General features: G+C 45.1%; 1 protein-coding gene and 1 long non-coding RNA gene across 2 annotated transcripts in view; one reads left to right on the plus strand and one right to left on the minus strand.

The window, feature by feature from the left end:
• The window catches only part of LOC310688099, a 29,638-nt gene extending 17,250 nt beyond the window's left edge, over positions 1 to 12,388 (plus strand). The window contains exons 3-5 of the long non-coding RNA XR_014516771.1: positions 9,957 to 10,026; positions 10,673 to 10,819; positions 11,370 to 12,388. This is a non-coding gene — a long non-coding RNA (uncharacterized lncRNA). The remainder of the gene's footprint in view (positions 1 to 9,956; positions 10,027 to 10,672; positions 10,820 to 11,369) is intronic.
• On the minus strand, positions 10,707 to 18,670 carry MEIG1 (meiosis/spermiogenesis associated 1). The gene is made up of 4 exons (XM_083464240.1): positions 18,563 to 18,670; positions 16,886 to 17,021; positions 14,827 to 14,992; positions 10,707 to 10,945 (listed from the first exon to the last, which is right to left on the minus strand). Exons 2-4 carry the CDS (start codon positions 17,011 to 17,013, stop codon positions 10,817 to 10,819), a joined length of 423 nt encoding a protein of 140 aa, XP_083320366.1. The 5' UTR covers positions 17,014 to 17,021; positions 18,563 to 18,670; the 3' UTR covers positions 10,707 to 10,816.
• Positions 18,671 to 18,721: the final 51 nt, after the last annotated feature.

Raw genomic sequence — 18,721 nt, forward strand, 5'->3', positions numbered from 1 at the left:
TCACGGGCCGGGCTCCGCCAATGGCGACGCGGGCCAGACCCGCCCCTGGCTGCGAATGGGGACGGGGGTTTTCCGCGGGGGGAGGAGCTGGCGCGCCTCCGGGAGCCCCGTCCGCCGCAGCGCGGAGACGGAGAGAGAGGAGAAGGAGAGCCGCCCGCCTCCCAGGCTCCCGATTTCCTCCGCGGGGCGAAACGGCTGGCGGGGAGCGAGGTGCCAGCTGGGCAGCGCCTTCGCGTTGGCTGGGCAGAGTTTTCAAAGGAAACGAGAAGGAGGGTTTTTCATCCTGGGAGACTCATCCCGTTTGTTTGCCTGACTGTTGTACAGCCATCCACATGCATACAAACTGCATCTCGTTTGGAGAAAATGGGCTCTACAGACACAATATATGCACCTGGGTTTACTCAGAAAGAAAAATGATCTAAAAGTAAACTTTTTTAATGCAGTGCAGGAACCTCAGCACACGGTGCTCCCATCCAGTTCGAAACCATACCAAACTCAGCTTAGCTTTGCAGATGTGCTAACAGTTTTATCCCTGATATTGTAAGAAAGTGGTATACAAATACCTTTGTAAATTAATAAACATTTTAAGCATTTATAAAACACTTTTTTAGAAATCTGTTAACGGTGTACAATATAAAACAACATAAAAGCAATGATGTAGTAGTATAAAAGTGTAAAGAAAAAGAGGAAGGATTCCAACACGTAAAATAGGGTCTGCCCTTAAGGGCTAGGGAAAGCCTGAGTGAAAAAATGTTGACATTTGCTCAGCTTTTTCCAGAGTGAGATTCAATACCTGATATGCTCAGCATTGCATTGTTTTTTGAGCATGTACCCCCTTTCAAAAGAGCATCACACATATAGAGAACCAGTGTTGCAAGTTTGCAAAATGAAAATGTTAACTCTCGCATCAAAGGTATAATTTACTTTTTTATTATTTGTTTGTTTGTTTTCTAGACACAGATATACATTTTTTTTTAAATGACAAAAATGGGGAGGCGAATATACTGCAGTACCTTTGAAGTGGTATAACCACAACAAAATGGAACTCATGATACAAGCAAAATGCTACATTTCAGCACTCATTCCAGGACTCGTAATCTGGGGGAACCGGGTTCGCTTCCCCGCTCCTCCACATGCAGCTGCTGGGTGACCTTGGGCCAGTCACACTTCTCTGAAGTCTCTCAGCCCCACTCACCTCACAGAGTGTTTGTTGTGGGGGAGGAAGGGAAAGGAGATTGTGAGCCGCTTTGAGACTCCTTCGGGTAGTGATAAAGCAGGATATCAAATCCAAACTCCTCTTCTTCTACTCTATTTTAATAAATTGTTAGGGATATATAATTGACCTCAGCTAGCTTGAGCGCTTGATATTTTCACTTACCAAATCATTGCAACAGGAGTAAACTGGACCCCTGGTAGCTTTGTGATTTAACCATAATTTTTTAAAAGGAAAAGAGGGAGGGAGGGAAGAGGAGACAACAGGAGACTTGACCACCTATAACTGCTGAGTGGTTTAGATTTTGCAAATAGTAGCAACCTTATTGGCTTGGAAAGCTGATGCCACTTCTAGTGGGTGCCTTGGCACATCAAAGAGCCCATCTTGAAAAAGTTATTGGAAGCTGAGCAAGCCTGAATGGTACCTGACCTTGAGTAATTCCAAAGTACAATTTGTGAGAAATTTCTCGTGTTGGTATCCACTTCCTTAACCTCTCAAGCATCATCACCTTCGCATGCTGAGAGCATTGTTCACTCAAGTGGTGTTTCTGAAGTCTGACGAACCCCTTAATTTCATATTGACCATCCAGTCATGAAACTGCTGGGCAAAGAACAGTGCACCTTGACTGGAAGTGAAATCAAACTGGTGAAAGGTTCCTGGCACACCCAAAGATGAAACATTGCGGTGTTTTCTGTGTTTAACCAGCACGTGATTCAAATCTCTGTGAGGATCTCTCCAGACTCATCGTGCCCCAAGTGCTCTTAATCTGGAGGAGTTGGGGAGTAGCCCAGTTGCTTGGCCCACAAGGAATCGTTTGTATGTTCTGAAAAGGCAGAAAGTTATCAAGTTACTAGATCATGATTTGTGCTTCAGAAGTACTTTGTATTTTATACATGAATTATATATGCAAAATTAAAAATACCCATTATTGCAGGCAATACAACAGAGTTTAGATGATTATCAACATATTTGAGTTTGGGGGGCATTTGCAATATTTTCCAAGGGTAGTCTATCAGCACATGCAGATCTGTATTCACTAAACATTAGAGAATTCCTGTTGCACGGATATGAGTACATAGTCATAATGGAACCAGGAAATCCAGTGCTCTGATCTTGTGGTGACATCTCTTGAGGCCTGAGGGCAAAATCCGGCAGACCTCTTTGAAGGACCAAATGATCCTCACATTAATCATTGTCCTCCCCACTGAGTTTGTACCTGTTCCTGCTGTTTCTTGGTGGCTACTAGCACACAATCCCAGACCTCATGACTGTGCACATACATGCACAATGCAAACATGAATCATGATAAAGATGCCCATGGCACCAATGGAAGCAGCATGCTGTAATGGCCTGGGACTCGGACTCGGAACCAGAGGAGACTCCTTTGCCTCAGGTGGCAGCTGAACCTAGTCTGGGGCCTGATCCTGCACAGGTTCCCAAGCAACAAGCACCAGCTGAGCCGAGTCAGGGGCCTGAACCTGCCCTGGCTCCAGATGTGGGGATGACCTCGTAGCCTTCAGCTGGGCTATCGCTTACAGCTGCTCCACTACCAGTTTGGTCAGGGGAGGCTGAGGCGGCCCCTGGGTCTAGTAACCTACCGACGTCTCCCGAGCTGCAGAGACTGAGGTGTGAGAGAAGGAGAGACCTGAGTACTTGCAGGAAGAGTGCTCACCTTCAGGCGAAACAGGGAGGTGAGTTGCTGGGCGATGAGGACCAGCCGCTACCCCGACAAAGATAAAAGGCTGTGGGGCCCCGCCCCAAGTTGCGGGAGCACACATGCATACCAGAATTATGAAGGCCCCACAACAACTGATGATGTCATGGGACTGGCCCCATGGAGGGCAAGCCCAGAAGTCGGAATGGTCCACCCACTAATTTAGTGGGGGAAAGCACTGACTTGAGAGCTAAGAATGTAGTATTGCATCCCTATTTCTCCCTCTCAGCCTTCAGTTTTTGTTCTTCTGCAACGCAGCTCAGTGTTCCCACTTGTCCTCTTACACCTCTTTGTGGCTCTTTACACTGGCTCCTTGTTCCATCTGGACCTGTATTTTTTATTGTTCTACAGTGCCTTATGCAAAAAAGAATATTGCTCAGAGGTGAACACAAGGTAGTCCTTATGTTACCTAATGCATCACTGATCAGTTGACTAGCAGCTTTAGATTCCTGGGATTCTTGCAAAGAATGGTGGATTCGGACAGCAACATATCTCATATAGCAGTCCCAGTCAGCACGGCTGGTAGTCAGGATGATGAGTGCTGTAGTCCTACAATATCTGGAGGGTCACAGATTCCCCATCCCTGCTTAAGAGATCTTGATCATGCCCTCTTCCGTTGAAAATATATTGCACATGCCATGGACCACTGGCTTTCCAGCACAGGAATAGGAATGAGACCTAAGTTAGCCCATGCAGGCTGTCTCCTTTCTTTCTTTAAAATGTCCTGATGCTTTTTGATTGCCAGTGCAATTCCTTAGCATATTTTCCTTTTCTCAATTATTTCAGGGGACCTGAGACTTTGCTCTTCATTTCTCTTTGTGGTTGTTGTTTTTTTCATTTGTCACCTACCAACAAAGAGCAACAATAGGATGGCTTATGATAATGGTGATGATGAGGATTGATAGCCAAAAATGTGCTTTTATTGCTGGCACTGAAAGCCAGGGAAATTAGCATGCCATGACCTTTTCAAGGCAGACACTATGAGGATCTCAAAGTGCTCTGTCAATGATGAATAAACATGATTCAGAGCATTCGGCTCCTGAAATAACTCTCAGTGCAGTGCAGTGATGGAATTTCCTAGGAGTTTCGCACACCAGTGCATTAATAAGTGCAAAATGCATTATATTTCTATCTTAGCTACATACAGGTCAGTAAATGAAAGAGTAACAGCTTGGGTTGAACGTACCAAATATATCCATTGAAAGGGAAGGTGGGTGAAAACGGCATTGGTCTGTGACTTCAGCAAACACTTCAGCAAACTTTTCATCATCTCATGTGATAATTCTGAATCAGAAGTGGGCCAGTTCTTTGTGGTATCTGCTGAGCCCCAAGGACGTAAATTGGGCAAGCATTCCTAATGAATGAATGGATGTGTTTGTTTACATGTTGGCAATATGCTGTCACATGATAAGCAATATTCATAGGCAAAAAATATAAGCCCCAAATATTATATTAACCACTGAAAACTATAATTCACAAAGTAAGCACTCTCTGTTGGTTCTGCTCAAAGGTTCTTGGGATCAGTCTTATGATGCATAAAATCAGTTTGAACAGGATATAATACTCTGGAAGAGGAAATCTTCCAACCTACCCATCACAATGTATTTATTTTATGCCTTGCTGTATTTCTACTGAGCCATGTGGTCTGATGGGCACATCCTCAACTCCATTATATTGGCAAACCCGCACAACTACTGTGTTACCTAAACTTTACTAATGATCAACCGAGGCACGGATTACCTCACTAGCAGTGTCTATCAGACTTGTTTGAAAGCTCACCCGTCTGGGGCTGATCTGCAGATCTCATTCTTTTGTGAGGTCTCCGAAGGGGTTGTTGCTTCTGTTAGACAAGCCTGAAGCCTAACACAGAACTACAGTTCCCAGGATTCCATAGCGAGAAACCAGGACAGTTAAACCAGTTTTGAAATATAAACATGCCTTCTTCTCAAACCCTTCCAAACGTCACTGGGGTAATTGTAGCTGATTGTCATCAGTGGCGTAGCGTGGGTTGTCAGCACCCGGGGCAAGGCAAGTAATTTGCGCCCCCTAACCCGTGGATTTGCGCCCCCTAACCCTAACCCCCAGCTGTTGCGCCCGGTGCGGCCGGCCCCCCCGCTACGCCACTGATTGTCATAAAATCCCACCATGGCTCTTTTTTCTTTTTATCTGCTTCTTAAGTGGGCTAAAGGCCAAAAGGATACTCCAGGTCAGTGATGCCCCTTTGGCAGTGGCAGTAAGCCCAGTAGTTCAAACTGAGACAAAGTACTGGACTCTCCAGTTACTGACACCTTTGCATCTAACCTTCAATGCAAAGAATTCAGAGTAACATTATAGTCTCTCTCCTTTTTTTTAAGAAAACACTACGAGATAGCTTGGAGTAAAAGATTGTGATTTGGTTACAATCCTGCAGGGAGCTTCTTATACCTGGGGATGCTTCCAACCTGTTTATTGAGCATTCATCCTCATTTGTTTGCAGAAAGATTAAATAACATTAATGAACATTCATCCTGGTTTGTTTGTGCAGAAGTTAGATGAGCAAGTCTCATCTCCCAGTTTTCAGTGCATTTTCTCATCTTTTTTTTTTAATCACAGACTTTTTTGGAAAAATGGGTTCATTGCACAAGAGCTCCCAATTAACCTAAATTTGCCAAAACCTGATTGAATCCCACCTGGAAATAACGGCAGTCTGGAAGCACCCTATTTGAACCTGAGATTTCCATGCCCAAACCTGACCCTGCAGCCACCATATGGAGAGAAAGAGACTAGGCTGGGGTCTGTGCCCAGGGATCTATATGCTCATCCGTCAAGCACTTAGCTGGAGCCCCATACCACCTTTGATTGGGTTACATAAAAGGCGTCTTTTATATTGCAAGTTGGTGGTTTCTATCTTCACAGCATGTTCCACATCAGTTTGTCTGCTGAGGAACCCATGGGCATCTGCCACAGAAATGCTGCACATTGTAGACTACATTCAAGGGCAACTCCTTTCAAGCTGTGCTTCACGGAAGCCCCAAGGTCTGTAGGAAGACATAATGGGTTCCTCAGTAAGACAGACCATAATGGCAGGCAAGCTTACATGAAAGAGAGACATCCTTTGCTGCAATCTAGAGTTCTAATGGGTTGTGGGTATATTTCTGAGGCATGTTCTCAGTTGCTGCAGGGTAACATGAATTGAGGGCTCACCTCAAAATCATCTGCAACTTGCAAGGGTTCCATGGCAAATGCTTGCGAGCTCCTCAGAAGAGAAATCAGTGTGCAATGCATGACCATTTCTGGAATGCATATACTCAATTCACACTGGCACAATCAGCATGTATGTATTGAGAGTGCACTCAAGAAAACTCCACAAAGGCTCCCTTGCAAGGGGAGATACGTATGTGGTTTGGGGGGAGGATTTCCAGAGTTTGAAAAGCAGCGCTCTGGGCAAGCTGGCAACTTTAGTTTAGTTGGCCAGAATGCAAAACCCTGAGCAGATTCTGATTGGGGACGAAACAAGGAACAAACATGTTTCCTCATCCCTATGTGAAGGATGCCAGGGGATTTAGCACTTTGGACAGAAGCCCAAGTCTGCTTGATCCAGTACTCTTCCCCAAAGGATCCCAGGGTAATTCTAATTTGATTATTGCAAAATATTTCTTTTCAATAAAATTGTTTCTAGTCATAATTATTTTTCCTATTCCATCAATATTTACCTAACAATGTGGTCTCAAACCACCCAATAAAAGTGTCCTCATTTATCTGATTGTTTTGTGTAGTAAATTCTATAGATGAGCAAGCAATACTTTTAGCGCATATGGAACAATTGCCATGATTGAGCCTTATTTTTTAATAACATTTATGATTTCAGGTTTGTTTGGCTTAGTATCAGGACATCGGAACACTTTGGTACCCTTAGAATTAAGGAAACATGAAGCCTCTGAGAAAATGTCCAGCCCATAATTTGTCTCAAGTCCTTTCACACAGATCCACTTCAGCTTCCCTTGCCCCACACTGCACATTCATTTTAGTTAACAGGGTGGAGAGAAATTTTGTTGCTGCTAATCAATTTTTGAAAATCTCCCACTGTAGTGAAGTTGGGAAATCTTAGTACAGTATGTTGAAACTTTGGTTCACACAAGAGTGAGGCTTTGTGGGAGAGTTGAAACTGTGGAATTCTGGGGAATGGGCATCTGGTCTCTTTAACTGTAAAACTCCCTGTCTTTAGAAGTGTAAATCAAATTGCCTCCTGACTCTAAGCAGGATGCGATGTTATCTGTTATGTACTGAAGTTCTCACCCTGGGCCAGCAGGGGGATACTGTAGATAGTTATGCAAACGAAGGATCGAAAGTGACGTTCAGTGATTGGATAGTTTTAGAAAATGGCAACAGTTACATTGTTCTGGAGCTCTATATAAGCAGGCTCACTGAGCTCCTCAGTCAGTTCTGTTCCAGCTTACAAATAAAGAGCTGCTTTGGAATAATCGCTGTGTCGTCTGATATGTTTGCCCACAACTTAACATTATCTGATTTACAGATCCTGGCAGCCCTGGGGCCTGAATGTGGCCTGGGTGTGAAAAGGCTATCAGGAGCCTGGGATATGCCAGAATAGTCTGAGAATGGAAAGAGGGCTCTTTTGATCTCAAGGTCTCTGAGAATAAACAAAGTTCAGCTGTGTGGGTCTTTTGACAATCAGGAGTTATTGCCTTATCATACAGCCATTGGCAATTTGGTAATTAACCCAAATAAATGATTGGTTCCTAAACCTGTATTCCACATGGGGTTTCTCAAGGATAAAGGCTTGGGTAATTCAGATGCAAATGGCAGACTATCTTGCCGTGGGGTTCGCCTGAGGGCGTTTGACCAGAAGAATGGACTTTGTGACTTCTTGCTATGCTTTGAACTACTGATACTTTCTGAGTATGTTTTAGTTAGTGATACTGTGCAACATTTTTATTTTCTTGTTTGTAACCTTTTAAGAAATGTGCAAGCTTTTACTCTCTGAGTAGCTTTTTCAATAAATTTGGAAAAGGACTTTTTCCGGAGAAGCTAAACCGGTGCCTGACCACTTGGTACATCTACCTGTTGGATTTCTGTCTGCATCACGGTACAGTGACACAGGTCTGGGTGTTCTCCTCCTTGGACCCCATTTGAGGGTTGTCCCAGGAAAGGAGGTGGTGGCAGCTTACTGTTTGGTTTGTGACTTGCGTAACTATCCCTCTCCCTGCCAGGTCCTGCCACTGTCTGGAAGACTGGTTGGGGGGTGGATAGCCCGTGCGATTACTACACCCACTCTTTTTCATCTGCCCAGCTCTGCTTTAAACTAAACTCAGATTATTTTCATATTGCACATTAGCAACTATGGCTGAGAAACTGAGTCCATGGCTGAAATGAAAATCCAGTTTTCAGGCCCTGAGCCACCTTTCACACAAACATACATTTGGAGACCCATTTCTTTTTATTTTCACCATATAATTGTATGGCAGGATTGCTGCTCTTGCAGCCCACTTGAGATCAGGCCGTGACCTGGTCATGGCTACCAGCCACCAGCGGAAGGCCGGGGCTCCCACCAGCTGGGGTACAATCAGGGACGCGGACTTAGAAAAAATATTGGGGGGGGGCCCCCGGGAAAACTCATGAATAATAAATAAGCTCATGAATATGCAAATAAAGTGGCTCCGGCCCTAAATAGGGCAAGCCACGCCCCCCAGCCAGCCGATTGGCTGGCTGGGAGGTGTGGCCAGTCGGGATTCCCCTGTTCTCGCGGGATTTCCGGCCGGGGCTCTCCGATTAGGGCGCGCGGCTGGCTGGCTGGCGAAGGAGCAGGTGGGGAGGAGGCGGGGGACGGCGGCGGCGCTCTGCTGGAAGGGCGCCCGCCCGAGATTATTGGGGGGGGCTGAGCCCCCCCCAAATTTTTTTTGAGGGGGCTCGAGCCCCCTCAAGCCCCATGGAGTCGGCGCCTATGGGTACAATCAAGTTTGGGGTCAGGCTCTCAGACGGAGACCTTTGGTTCTACAGAGGCTCAAGCCATCCTTGCATGAACAGTCTAAACATCTATCAGTTATGATCAATTGAATCAACATCCTGCCAGACTGATGCCTCCCCAGGTGATTTGTATTCAGCAAGTTTTATTGCGGCTAGGATATACGTCTTCTATCAAAAGGACACAACACAAAATTGAAGCAAGACAGAAGTCATGGTATAGACCGGATGTTCTGTTAATGTCTTAATGATATTTTTACTGTGGTGTCCAGGACTGACCAGTCTCACCTTCAGGATTCAACAGCACATAAGGCAATTAGATTGCACATGCAGAACCTATGGCTCTGCCACGGCTGTGTCTAGCTTAGTCCTGACCATTCTGACTCACAGTGGCTCTCTAGGTCCTGAGCAGGGGTCACTCTGAGCCCAGGTGCCTGAGTTTCATTTAGCTGGAGCTGTCTACACCTGGCACCTTCTGCATGTAGTGCATGTGCTTTGCCTATGGAACTTCCCTGAGAAACTCTTCTTCTCTTCCCTGTCTTTTTTCCATGCCGTCCCTGAAGTGCTAATATCCGAATGGTAGAGAGACTCCACAGAGACAGAGTGTTCCTTCCAATTCTGCAGGAACACTGAGGCCATAATCCATAAAGCTACATTATATATCAATGTAACCAAGTTTTATATTTTATTTATTCCAAGACTCATCATCATCATTGTATTCAGCAGGCATCATTTGATATGCCAAACAATTCAGTACTATACAGCTGGAGCTCAAAGTAGAAACCCAGGACTCCTTTATAGGAGCCAACAATGCAGCTGAAAACTTACTTTCAGCTACCATAAAAATGGAGGACAGTCCTTTCTCGTAACTTGTTAACCAATTAGGTTTAACTAAACTTCTTTTGTTTTCCGGCACAACTAGTGTTGCCCCAGAGACCCCTGCAAGTGCTGACACATGCAGGCATTCTTCAGTAACATTTTATCTTGCAGCCTGACATTAAAGCTGTTTTGCTGTGGCAGTTTCCATGTTGACAACATTGACGCCCCTGTTCCATTCTCTCTGAAAAATAGGTCACCCCTTTCTTTACTGCAGTGAGTGGAGTGAGGAGAACAAAAGCAAAGTTCCATATATTAGGGAAAGGTAGGTACCTGGAGAACTCCGCTCAGAAGGTGCCCATCTTAGACCCTGATGTAAAGGACCCCTATCCTCACTCTCACACTATTTTGTACTTTGCTCTCCGAACCTCTCTGCCACAATATAAAAATAGCAAGAGTGGACTTGGCAAAGCCCTCCCTGTCAGCTGCTTAGACCACGTAGCAAACCAGCCCAAGGCAGAGAGAAAGGGGAGTGAGCGAGCGAGTGAGTGAGTGACTGTGGCATTGGCATGTGTGGGACTAAGTCCATAGTGCTGGCCCTCCAGGCCTTGCTCAGTTGAAAAGGGCAGCCCCTGTGAAAATTTAGTTAGCAACCAGGGTATTGCACTGGTTGCAGAGCTGCAGGCATCTTTCCTCCTGCCATGCCAGTGTCTGCAGCCTAGTTGGGGGGGGGGGGATGCTGATGTGGTCCAGCTTTCAGAGTTTAACTAAAGGCAGGGAGCAAAGCCACAACCAGACACATCTGTGAGGCCTCAGTGTGAACCCTGAACAAGTCAACAGTCCATCAATGGGGCTCATAGGATTGCAGAGTCCCAAAAGCCAACTGGAATCTCACCCCACTTTTACAATTTCTCACCTGTCTTTTTATATTGTTTCAATAAAATAATGATGATCTTTTTCTTTTTTTGCAGAAAGACCGGAGAGATAATTAAAAAATGATTAAGCTACTTTTAAAACAACTTGTTTAATGCTTTCCAGATTATTCACAGCAACAAAATTATTATTTCAATGCACTTTACTTTTAGAAAAACAACAACACTGGGGTGTAACAAAAATCAGTAAGCATAAACTTTAACTTTATGAACTTCTTTGTCTTCACATTCTCTTTCTTTGTTGTAATAGTAGAACGTATTGTCCCTTCTCTGAAGCTTCTTCACGAATCCAGTTTCAGGCCACCTTTCCACCTGTGTGCAGAAGGACAAGAGGGTGGGATGCACATGTCTTTCAAACAGCCGGCACAATGCAAAAAGGTATCCATCAGCAACGACATATAAGTGCAGTGCATGCAGAGTTAAGAGAGGAGCATTTGCTCAGGTGGGGAACACATCATGCTCCATCTGGGGCCACTCAAAGCTGCTTCCTGGGGTGTGGCCAATGTCGCAGGGACAAACGGCGCCAGAAGGAGCACAACCCCTCCCCCAACACCCTATACATCCATGTAAATGGTAATACTTTAGGTAATATGGGACCAGTCAATGAAGGGCTGGGGCCCTGGGGGTCAGTATAATTAACTGATTAATTAAGCTGTGGTCCCCAGTTCATATGTAATGACAAGTAACAGCTTGTGAAAACTAACAGTAAATACTGAAATCCTTCTTATTTGTGCAGGAGGAAGAGAGGAGTTGGGGAGCGTAAGAGTCAGAAGCTTGGCTTACGGAGAGAACACCAAACCATGGTGCAGCATGATGGGCAAATTGGCTGGGTGCAGGTCCTGGTTGTGTTTCATTAATACATTTTGTATATTTGATAAACTATTCATCACAGATTACAATCTATATATCTTAAGTTGATGCTTCCCAATTCTGTACCTCTATAACAATCTCTGTACTTGTGTTTCCTCCACAAAATGAAGCTACCAGACATGTTTCCCTCCCTGTGTGAGACCTTAAATATGTCATGGATTCTCAGAAAGCATAAAGTGATACAGAAAACCAAAGTGAACAAAAACAAATCTTCAATTCCACAAAATTTTACTGTTTTATCCAGTCTTGTGACCATCATCCAGTTGCAGGTCATTCATCTCAATTAGTAAAGGATACTTTCAAATGTTTTCAATGGTAAATTCAGGGTGCCCAGTTCCTCTTTGAATAAATGAGCTAAAATCTGCTCTAACAAAATCTGCTTTAAACAAAATGGGAGAAACTCTGTGTTCTCTGGCACATATGATTCTCCTAGGGTGACAGCTTTTATGAAATCCAAAACACAGAAAGCCACATGAGTTCCATGATGGTTCTCAAAAAACCTAGGGGGTTTGAAGGGTCAGAAGCTGGAAGGCCAAAAGGTCCAGCTCCATTCAATCTCATTATTGTCAGCATTGGGTGACTACAAAGGACTCTGAAATGCTCACCTGGAAAAAAAACACAATCTTATCAGGGATTACAGTGGTGCCACGCAAGACGAAATTAATCCGTTCCGTGAGTCTCTTCGTCTTGCGGTTTTTTCGTCTTGCAAAGCACGGCTATTAGTGGCTTAGCGACTATTAACGGCTTAGCGGCTTTAAGAAAAAGGAAACAAACTCGCAAGAACTCGCAAGACGTTTCATCTTGCGAAGCAAGCCCATAGGGAAATTTGTCTTGCGGAACGACTCAAAAAACGGAAAACTCTTTCGTCTTGCGCGGCATTTGTCTTGCGAGGTACCACTGTAATTCTTCAAAATGAAATGCTGGAGGGTGCGAGCATAGCCTGTTTGGGGCATCATGTCCCCCTGGGGAGGAAACATTTTCACTGCTCAACCTTACTGAGTAGGGTGAACAGCACCAGAGCACCCTAATAACTGCCTCTTTACAGTCCAAGCTAGTTTCATTGTTGCTGGAGTGGGCATGACCATAACAGCTCCTCAGGCAGGAAGGTGCGCAGGCAATCCTTTAGCAGGCAAATGCCAGATGTATGATATGTAGCTGGAGCGTACATGAAATGCAGCTGTAATACCAGAATTCTCCTCCTCCCCCTGTTAAGTGTGTGATTCCTGTTGATTAGTCAAGGATACCAGAACCTCCGCACACTGTGAAACTAAGTATCAGCCATTCAGTTGTTTAAAAGGCAGAGACAATCCATTTCTCATGGCTGAATGGTATGAAGAGCCACTTCTGAGCTGTACTCATGGCCAGGATCCAAACAGCTACTTTAAGCACTCCCAAGGAGCTGGGCATGCTTGGTGGGATATTTGGCTTTCCAGTTTATATATCAAACCCTCCAAATGCTTCAGAACGTCCCTTCAGATTCAATAATGGCATGCTATTTGTAAGGAGAGGAGCTGACGCTCACAAAATGCTGGTACAAAGTGTTCTTGAGCATGTGAAATTATTTATGCAATTCCTTGAATCCCAGCCAATGATTTCATGTATCATACATTTCTTCTGCACCCTGAGAGACTCAAAAAGCAATCTGGGTGGCGAAGTGGAGACCTGCATACAACACCCAGTGGCCCCACCAAATAGTAAAAAGTCAGGGAAACAGGTTCGTGTGTTCCACCACCACATGCACACAAAATCATGACAGTCAGAATTCCTGCACCTGGGGTAGGATCCAACTGAGTCCTACTCACGAGTTCTTGGTATCCATCTGTCTCAAGAGACAATGGAGTGCACGTCTGGGGGTGAAGTCAAACTGTTGTGCCAGCAGCACTGAAATGACTTCCCTGAAGCACAAGCCTGGGCCGTGTGTCTGGAGGTCCTGGGCTGCCCAGACAACAAGACCCTCCTCTCAGCCTCTCTTATGGGGTACAGAGGAAAGCAAAGCAAGACGTTTGGCACCAGTTTGGCTGCAGGAGTTGATGGAAGGAGGCATACAGGGTACCATCCAACCATCTGCAGGGTGTACTTCTTAGCCTTTTCTTCTGCCAAAGGTATCAGGCGGGTTGGAGACCCACCAGCTTCCTCCTGGTTTAGCCAGTCAGTTGAAGCCGTTTCCCAGGGTGTGGCCACTGTCACATCCTGACAGCTTCTAGGAGCCACAGGTAAGAGTTGAGGGCGGAGTGGGGACCAAAGGTGGACAAACTACCCCAGAAGGAGCATGACATGTCCCCCATCAGAGGTACTACCCCTCCCCAATACCCCATGCACCATACTTAGAGCAGACCTGCTGAAATCAGTGGACAAGTCATGTCCACTGATGGCAGTGGGTCTGCTCTGAATCGGAGTATTGAATATTGAATTGAGAACTGAGTATTGAATATTGAACTCAATCACACTTATTTCTGAGTAAGCATAGGATTGCTGTTACTCCACCTCATTTCTGATATGAATTTTGTGAATGGGAAGAAATCATGGTTGGTATACATGGACAATGAACTCTTGATCCCTTTGGATCAAGGTAATGTACACTGATTGCTAGACCTGCAAATATGTCTTGAGATGGAGGTGTAATTTGAGTAACCGCTACTGATTCACAAAAACACCAATAGCTTTTATAAGCCAGTAAAGGTAAAGGTACCCCTGCCCGTACGGGCCAGTCGTGACCGACTCTGGGGTTGCGCGGCCATCTTGTTTAAGAGGCCGGGGGCCAGCGCTGTCTGAAGACACTTCCGGGTCACGTGGCCAGCGTGACGAAGCTGCTCTGGCGAGCCTGCACTAGTGTAGCACACGGAAACGCCGTTTACCTTCCTGCTAGTAAGCCGTCCCTATTTATCTACTTGCACTTAAGGGTGCTTTCGAACTGCTAGGTGGGCAGGAGCTGGGACCGAATGACGGGAGCGCACCCCGCCGCGGGGATTCGAACCGCCGACCATACGATTGGCAAGTCCTAAGCGCTGAGGTTTTACCCACAGCGCCACCCGCGTCCCTGCTTATAAGCCAGTGAAGCTTCCCAAATTGGTTCCTATGGGACAAGACATTTGAAGTAGACTCCAAGTGAAAGGTTACTGGTTCCCTAACACAGCCTAAAAGCTTTCTTGTTCTTCTTGTTCTTCATTTTCTGAGGGTGTACACAGGGACAAATCAGTTCAGGCAGAGAACATAAATATAAAAAAATGAATTATGGTCATAGAAAACATTTATATGCAATATTTTAAAAAGACAGAATGTTTGCCACTAAAGTACAAAATGCTTGCATAATTATGAAGTCTTACCATGTCTACATGCTTCACTTGTTTATATTCAATTTCATCCCTATATCCAGCTTGCTGAAATCTGTAGAGATTCTCAACTTCACCTGACCATATCTTGGCACGATGTATGGATTTAGGTTTGGTGTCAATACCGGCTGTGGCTCCAGAGACATCACCAGTTAATTTGCTGAAAGTAATTTTTAAAGTTTCAATTGTATGGAGAATGCTTGAGAGTTAGAAGTGAATTTCAACTGAATGTGAATATAAAAAGACATGAGCACTGTCAACTAATTATAGTTTGTTAAAACACAAGTAAACAATATCCCATTCTAAACTGTGTTAAGTACAAGAATCTTTCAACTACATGAAGCTATATGTAAAATGCAGGACAAATGAGTGGGGACACATGACATTTACAGGGTATATTCTGCCTCTCCACAATCCTGCATTTGTATTTGTTGCTGAAATATGATGTCATGGACTGTGTCTTTGGATCCCAATTTCCTCTCCTCTAGGATCTTTCTGGCAGCAAACAATAGCTGACATCTTTGTAGTATAATTTCACAGGGTGCAATTTCTCTCTTCCATTGAGATCTCTTTAGAAGTGAAGTGGGAATTTCTATTTGCTTTAAAAAAGGATCTTTGGAAAGGAGAATTGGGCTCTCAGGACATGTGTCCATAGGGTACAATTCCCCTTCCCCTTATGTTTTCTTCTGTACCCAAGCAGACAAGGGCCAACGTTGGTGCACCTCCTTCTGCTGGCAGAGAGTCATCCTAGCACACAGAGTCCCTTCTCTGGACCTCCACTCGCCTTATTTCGCAGCATCATACAGACTCTGACTGGCAACAGAAGTCATCAAACAGAAGCAATTAAGCTAATATCTGGTCATTTTACTGGGCAGCTATATAGGTTATTCCATTCAAAGGGCAGGCAGCTAATCAACCTAGCTATTAAAATTTTTGTCTCTCAAATCATAGCCCAAATGAGCTATGGAGCTGAGATATGGGGAACTGGTATTAAATCTGAAATAGAGGTCCTACGAAATAAATTTATGAGGCAGATTTTAGGGTTTCCCTGCAGGACACCAGCAGCCCACCTTAGAGCTGAGTTGTGCCTCCCCTTGCTAGCAGCCAGAATGGATCTAGCCTACCTGAGATACTGGTGCATGCTAAATGCCTTTGAGTATCGTACTCTTACTAAGCTCTGCTGGTGAGAGCAACCAAGGACAGGGGGCTGGACAGAAAAGTGCCAATATAAGCTTAGGGCTTATAATCTTCAAATGGAGAACTAATTAGCCCTTAGCCCACGTGACCTTAGAAATTGGATTATTGATCAGGATGCCAACCAAGACAGAGTATCCATCCATTACTCTACTTGGTACCCCCAAATTAAGACCAATCACTCATGGCCCCGTTTCCTTGAGACTAACCTTTTCCACAACTTCGCAGGGCCTTTGCAGAACTAAGATTCCAACAGATGCCCTCAGCATATTTAGAGGGGAGATATCAGGGAATTCTCCATATGGATTGCAAATGTATATATAGATGTCATCAGGTAGAGGACATCACACACTATCTGCTGATTTTCCCCCTGTATACAAGGCCCAGAGGAAAATTTATATTCTTAATTGGCTTCCAGGTCGATCTGCACAGGAAGCAACAGTTGAACTCCAAGCAGATAAACATCTATATATTACAAACTAGGTAACCAAATTTGTGCTGGCAGCCAAGATGCTCCGTTCCAGCTACATGAATGCACTCCATTTTTAAATATAATGTTGTACATTTTTTTTTGTAAACTGCTACAGGTTATGTTGTATGATTTTAGATGAATGTTTTTCTTTTATTCTCTGTTATACATTATAAAGGCCTTACAATAAAATGGACTTTGGCAACAAAAATACTGCATTCCAAACAACACAAACTTTTAGTGCCACTATTTGTCCCAACTCTGCAAGTTGTGAAGGATTAACTTTCTCTTAGTTCTGTTCATATGTGGGCCTATATTATCTGTCAGTGAAGAATGAAACCAAACTTGACTAGCATGTTAACATGAAGACTCTGTATTATCACCACTTACGAGTCTTCAAGGCTATCTGATTCTCTCCTGAACGATGTCCCAGGCACATCTGACACAGGTGCTTCTTCAGAGGAGAAAGCTGAACATGGTACATCCTTACCATCCATGAAGGCTACTGGGTTTTCCATAATAGCTCCTGCAAAAACAAAAAAAAGGTGCCAAGTGTGTAGAGCACTTTCACCTACTGCTGCCTGCAAGTACCTCTTGAGTGACTTAATGAAACTTTGAATACAAAGAAATCCAATTTTTAACTGAATTAAAAACCAGGAAGGGTCTAATATGTGCTTTTGGAATCACTTGGGAATAGACATCCTTTATTTACTTGTGTAGCAGGAAACACCCCACCCAATCATTCAGTTTGTACAAACTTCACACACACTCACACACTACATACGCTACACTTCTGTTATAAATTCATAGAAAATCAACCATACATTTGCACTGTTCCACTTTTATTTTACTCCATGAAGGACTACAAAATGGGGAAGGTTTGATACAGGGCGGCCATAATCCCTTGAGCATACCAGCACATCCACAGGAGCCCTGCCCAGTTGCTATGCCAACCCTGATGGTCCTAGACAGAAGACCATCAAGATCACAAAGAACTTGCATATGGGAGTGGATTCAGCATGGACTGGAACAAAGGACAATAATCAGCTCTTCCCTCTGGGGGCAGGAAACTGCCAACTCCCCTCTGTCACCTGGAAAGTACTCGTGGGGAGGGGGAAAGGGGGAACCAGCCAGGTGACAGGACACTCAGGTTACCACCACAACTCCTCCCTCAACCCCTCCTTTCTGTGATGTATGCATGATGTTTCTGGGGGTGGGCTTGACCTAGAGGAGGGGAATTTCAAAAGTTTTTATAAGGTCTTGCACACCATCTTTCTGGGTCTTTCCTCTCTCCTGCAAGTGAGGGGAGCACCCTGTTGCAACAGTTCAATCAAGGCCAAGCCTACAGGCTGCTGTTTTGCTCCAAGTTATCCTGGTTGGTGTCTTTGTTTTTGTCCAAGGGAGCCCTCGGATTTTTCCGTTAACACTTGTGAATTGCTCTCTCCCCCCCCCATATTTTTCCATGTATAAGACTATGTTTCCCCCCCAATTTTTTTTAGTTTAAAATTGGGGGTCGTCTGATACACGGAATGTTTAAAATATATATTTATTACTTTGGGGCTAAAAAAACACGGCTCGTCTTATACATGGGGGGATCTTATAGACGGAAAAATACAGTATATATTGAAATGCCTCAAGTGCCATAACTTGGGGGGGGGAAGAGTGAGGAGTTTTTGTTTATTAAAGGCTCGCCCCCGCCCTTCCTTCTCCCAGGGACCATTTAAAGCTTAGAAGCGTAAACAAATCCCCAACAGCCGTAAAAGAAACAACCTTTTCCGCTTCTTTTTTTATATAAAGTTAACCCCCCTGAGGGAATCGTGAGGCGGGGCTGTCTGTCGAGATATCGCGATATTTGAGCCCTGAAAGGGGCGGAGCTCCGCCTAGGGGGCGGGACCAGGAACCTGGAGGTGGGCGGGGCTAACTGGGCACCCAATCAGCAACGCTTCTTTCTGGGGCAGGGGAGGTCCCCTTTTCCCGCCCCGCCGTGATTCCCTCCGGGGCCCCCCCCGCCTCTCCCGCACTTCCAGCCGAAGCCCCGCCCGCCCGCCCCGCGGAGCCCCGACTCACCCCTCACGGGAGCGTCTCCGCGCGCGCCGCTTCCCCTCCCCCACTCAGCGGTTGTGAGGTTGCTTAGCAACCTTCGGCGGGAGTTCGGCCAATGGGACTGCGTCTCGAGCCGCTGAACGAAAGCGGCCAATCAGGAGGCGCACCTGGGAGGGCGCTGTC

This window comes from Podarcis liolepis (assembly GCF_965112155.1).
Source record: "Podarcis liolepis genome assembly, chromosome: 10".
Classification (NCBI taxonomy): Eukaryota; Metazoa; Chordata; class Lepidosauria; order Squamata; family Lacertidae; genus Podarcis; species Podarcis liolepis.